The sequence below is a fragment of the Myotis brandtii genome, unplaced genomic scaffold (assembly GCF_000412655.1).
Source record: "Myotis brandtii unplaced genomic scaffold, ASM41265v1 scaffold376, whole genome shotgun sequence".
Taxonomy (NCBI): Eukaryota; Metazoa; Chordata; class Mammalia; order Chiroptera; family Vespertilionidae; genus Myotis; species Myotis brandtii.
The window spans coordinates 356,982-361,514 of NW_005364451.1; the positions used below are offsets into that span (position 1 = coordinate 356,982).

Consider the following 4,533-nt stretch of genomic DNA (forward strand, 5'->3'; position numbering starts at 1 on the left):
TTCAGATTGCAAAGGGCCAGGGCATTCATATGCAAAAGCCTCTGCCACAGCCTGGGTGGGGCGGGGTCTCAGGGAATCAACAGGGCAGAGCAAACAGCTATGGCAGATCCTTAGTCCTACCCTAAGAGGCCCCGTGTCTCACTGTCCCGGTAATTGCTGCAAGCACCTCTGAGAGAAAGCCGCCCTCGAGTTCCTACCAATGCCAGACAATCCAGTTTCTCCCCGTATGAGTCTGGGTCCCCAGAGACTTGCCCAGAACTGGAATTCAGAGCAGTCGGGAGCTTGAGACTCCCTCCTGATTGAAAAAAAAAAACAAAAAACCGTGTCCTCAGTTGCCAGCCCTTTCCACGTGCGCCTCCGTACCTCTGCACTTTACTTCTGCACCTCTTCTGAGTCTCAGTGTGCTTTTCTCTTTCCTTCTAGTTGTAGAATTTCCACTCAGCCAGCCTTCCTGTAGTTCTGGGGATGATTTCTTTTGTCTTTTAGTTGTATTTTTGAAGTGGTTGTGCGAGGCAGCAATTTCCGGTGTTTACCTCTGCCGCCATCTTGGTTTCCTCTGTGTAGTTTTTTTTTCAGTATGATTTTTTTTAACTTTATCTAATATGGTCACCCTATAATTAATTAAAGAAAATTTGTTACATTTTGGGGCAGTTAATTTTTCTCACAACTAGCCTAATTTACTAATTTAAGGTACCTCTCTATCTCCTATAAGCATCTCAATTTATGACAACTGCATTAGATAATATTTTATCTATTCCTACCCTTATCCCCACTCTTTACACGCCAAGAGAAGGAAAAAATTAACAATTTATTGGCAGTGCAAAAGACTGTGGGTCATTGAAGGAAAAGACCACTTTAGGTTCATTTCTGTGTTCTCAGCATAAACAATAGTGGTTATACAATGATTGTTTATTAGATTGATGGATACATGTACTTCAGTTTAAGAGAGAACACCTACCCAGAACTCTTTTGGGATGTAAGTTGTATTTTAAACTCATGCAAGTTTAGTATCAAAAATAACCATTTTTCTTTCCCTTCAACTTCTTCTTGACCCTTTTATGCCTTAGATGCCTATACAAAAGCTGAAGTGGTTTATTCTTGGACTCTTGGGAAGAACAAATCTGTGGAAGTAGCACAGGACGGCTCTCGCCTGAATCAATATGACCTGCTGGGCCATGTTGTTGGGACAGATATAATCCGCTCTAGTACAGGTATTTACTTTATTTAACAAGAATTTTTATAATCTGTACCACATATTAGTAATTGTTACCTCCACCCCTACCCCACCCACAAACACCCCTATCTCTTGCAACAACTAATCTTTGTATCTGTGAGCTTGTTTTTTTGGGATTGTGTTTTGTTTTAGATTACACATGTGAGATTATGCAATATTTGTCTTTCTTTGTATAATTTATTTTACTTAGTATAATGCCCTCAGTGTCCATCCATGTTGTCAAAAATGGCAATATTTTCTTCTGTTTATGGCTGAATAACATTCCATTGTGTATATGTACCACATCTTCTTCACCATTCGTCTATCCATAGACACTTAGGTTGCTTCCATATCTTGGCTATTGTAAATAATGCTTCAGTGAACTTAGGAGTGCATATATTTTTTCGAGTTACTGTTTTTGTTTTCTTTGGCTAAATATCCAGAAGTAGGATTGCTGCATCATGTGGTCATTCTATTTTTAATTTTGTGGGGAACTCCCATATTGTTTTACATAATGGCTGCACCGATTTATTTTCCCACCAACAATGAAGAAGGGTTTCCTTTTCTCCACATTCTCACCAATACTTGTTATTTCTTGTTAGTTATAAATAGCAGTATTTTAATAATTAGACTGGACATACATTATTATTATCTGTTTTAATTACTTTAAAATTTAAAAAGAGAAGTAAAAAGCTTTCCTTCAATGTCACAGTATTCTTGACAATGATGTGATAAGTGTTGCTATCACTGAGAAGTATAGCATTTCATTGTTAAATTCAGTAAAATAATATTTTCATTTTTAATGACCTCATATGTGAATCATACTCAATTTAGCCAATTATCTACTATTACTTTATGTGATTTAATGCTATAATCAACCCTGTGTAGACCTTTTTTCCATATAGCATTTTATTCCTGTGTTATTATCTGTGTAGGATAGAGACAGAATATCAAGACTGCTATTTCAGAAAGTAGACACATTTTTGAAAAGTTAATACATATGTACAAATTACCATTCTAAAAGGTTAAGCAATTCACACTCCCATTATCAGTGTATGGGCATGCCAATTTTCCTTCAATCTTGCCAATGCATGTGTCACGGGTTGAATTATGTCCCCTCATATGTTGAAGTTCTGTCCCCAGTATCTCAGAATGTGACCTTATTAAAAATAGAGTCATTGCAGATATAATTAAACTACATCTCAAATTAGTTTAAAAGCATGATACAAAGTACATAAGTAAAAAGGTAATTTAGTATATTAAAATACATTTGCACAATTCAATACTCTGCAGCTGTAATGATGAAGTCCTTGATTTTACTGTTCATTGCAAATATCTGCAGGATATACTGTTGAGTGAAAAAAATGCAGAGCAGAGAACACTGAAGATATATAGGGATATATGTTTGTATAGGGTTATTATTTCTAGAAATATCCACAAAAAACTGTTAATTGTAGTTAAAGGAGGGAGAAATGAGATGGGTGGTTTAGGGCAGCTATGAGAAGGAGACTTTGCTGTACACCCTTGGATACCCTTTGATTTAGGTACCACATACATATTATTACATCACATATGTATATTGTCTTTATGTCACTATAAATTATAGATATTCCTTTATGAATTCTGAATATGCTACTCAATGTATATTTATGGGGTACAACATATTAATAGGCAGCTGAACCATAGATAATAGGGAAAGACCTATAATCTATGGAAGTTCTATTTTGTATGAGTTTCTTTCTCTCTGAATGCTGTCAGTCCTTGGTATGAGGTATGAAGTAATTCTAACCAGAGGGCTCCTGCTTTTTGCTGCAGATTCAAACATGTGTCAAATAAATGAATAAAAGTCCTCAAAATCTGTGGCTAATTGTTCATACCATTCCCTATTTCAACACTGATTCCATTTTCCCACATTTGGAAAAATTTTGCAATTAATTTTCTAACAGGAGGATTTGGGTATATGATCTTATTTTTCCATCTTTCCTAGAAATTTGACCATTCATTAGAATAAGTATATTATGGTCATTGTATACTAGTATATTGTGTCTTTACACATGTAGCAAAGGTTAAGTAAAGACAAAGCAGAAAATAAGAGATTGAAAGAGACACAAAGAGAACTCTGAAAGATGAGGATTAAAAGAATACAGGAGACTAGATAAAGTTCAAGGAACATAGATAGTTGGAAAAATACCAAACATGAATTTAAGAAAATATATCCACTCACTTTGTATGAATTAATTTGCCAAGCTCTTAAAGAAGCCCCTTGTATCATTCACAGCCTTAGGAACTGGATAAATTGTGAATGTGTTTCACATTGTATTCTCAAATATTTGTGCACTTAACACAGATGGAGCATAGTAGGATATAGTGCAAAAGCAGGGAAAGTTCCCTAAACTACTTAAAGAGTAATCTTTCACAATAAGGCACACAGAGAGAGGCAGCAATATCAGCAGGAAGAGAAAAAAATCATGCTGGTGTGGCTCAGTGGTTGAGCATAACCTATGAACCAGGAGGTCACTGTTCAATTCCCAGTCAGGGCATATGCCTGGGTTGTGGGCTCAATCCCTAGTAGGGGGTTGTGTAGGAGGCAACCTATCAATGTTACTCTCTCATCATTGATGTTTATCTCTCTCTCACTCTCTCTCTCCCTTTCTCTCTGAAATCAATAAAAGTATATTTTTAAAGAAGAAGAATATAATCATCCACTTTATGAAAATATGTGCAGTTATATAAAGCATTAATTTGCTAAGCTGTTCTGCATTTCTGATCCATAGATAGTAATTCATGAATACACATCCATTATCCTATATAATCCTATATAATAAAACCCGAAATGCAAGTCGACCAAATGGTGGAACAACCGGTCATTATGATGCACATTGACCACTAGCGAATAGAGGCTCGATGCAGAAGCTGCCCTCTGGTGGTTGATGCACTTCAACAGGGGGAGTTCCGCTCAGCCAGAAGCCAGGCTCATGGCTGGTGAGCGCAGTGGCGGTGGTGGGAGCCTCTCCTGCCTCCACTGCAGGCAGGGGGTAAGGAGCGAGGGGTCCCAGACTGTGAGAGCCCCAGACTGCGAGAGGGATGTCTGACTGCCAGCTTAGGCCCGATTCCCAGGAGGATTGGGCATTGGGTCTAAGCCGGTGGGTGGACATCCCCCAAGGGGTCCTGGACTGTGAGAGGGCACAGGCTGGGCTAAGGGACCTCCCCATGTTTGAATTTTGTGTACCAGGCCTCTAGTATATTTTATTTTATTTTATTTTTTAAATATATTTTATTGATTTTTTTACAGAGAGGAAGGGAGAAGGAGAGGGATAGAG

General features: G+C 37.6%; 1 protein-coding gene across 5 annotated transcripts in view; it reads left to right on the forward strand.

Moving 5' to 3' along the window:
* GABRA3 (gamma-aminobutyric acid (GABA) A receptor, alpha 3) overlaps positions 1–4,533 on the forward strand; it is a 241,088-nt gene that overhangs the window by 177,899 nt on the left and 58,656 nt on the right. For all 5 annotated transcript variants that reach the window (XM_005872355.2, XM_005872356.2, XM_005872354.2 and 2 more), the window contains one exon: positions 1,068–1,211. In XM_005872355.2, coding sequence (XP_005872417.1) covers positions 1,068–1,211 — 144 coding nt within the window. The remainder of the gene's footprint in view (positions 1–1,067; positions 1,212–4,533) is intronic.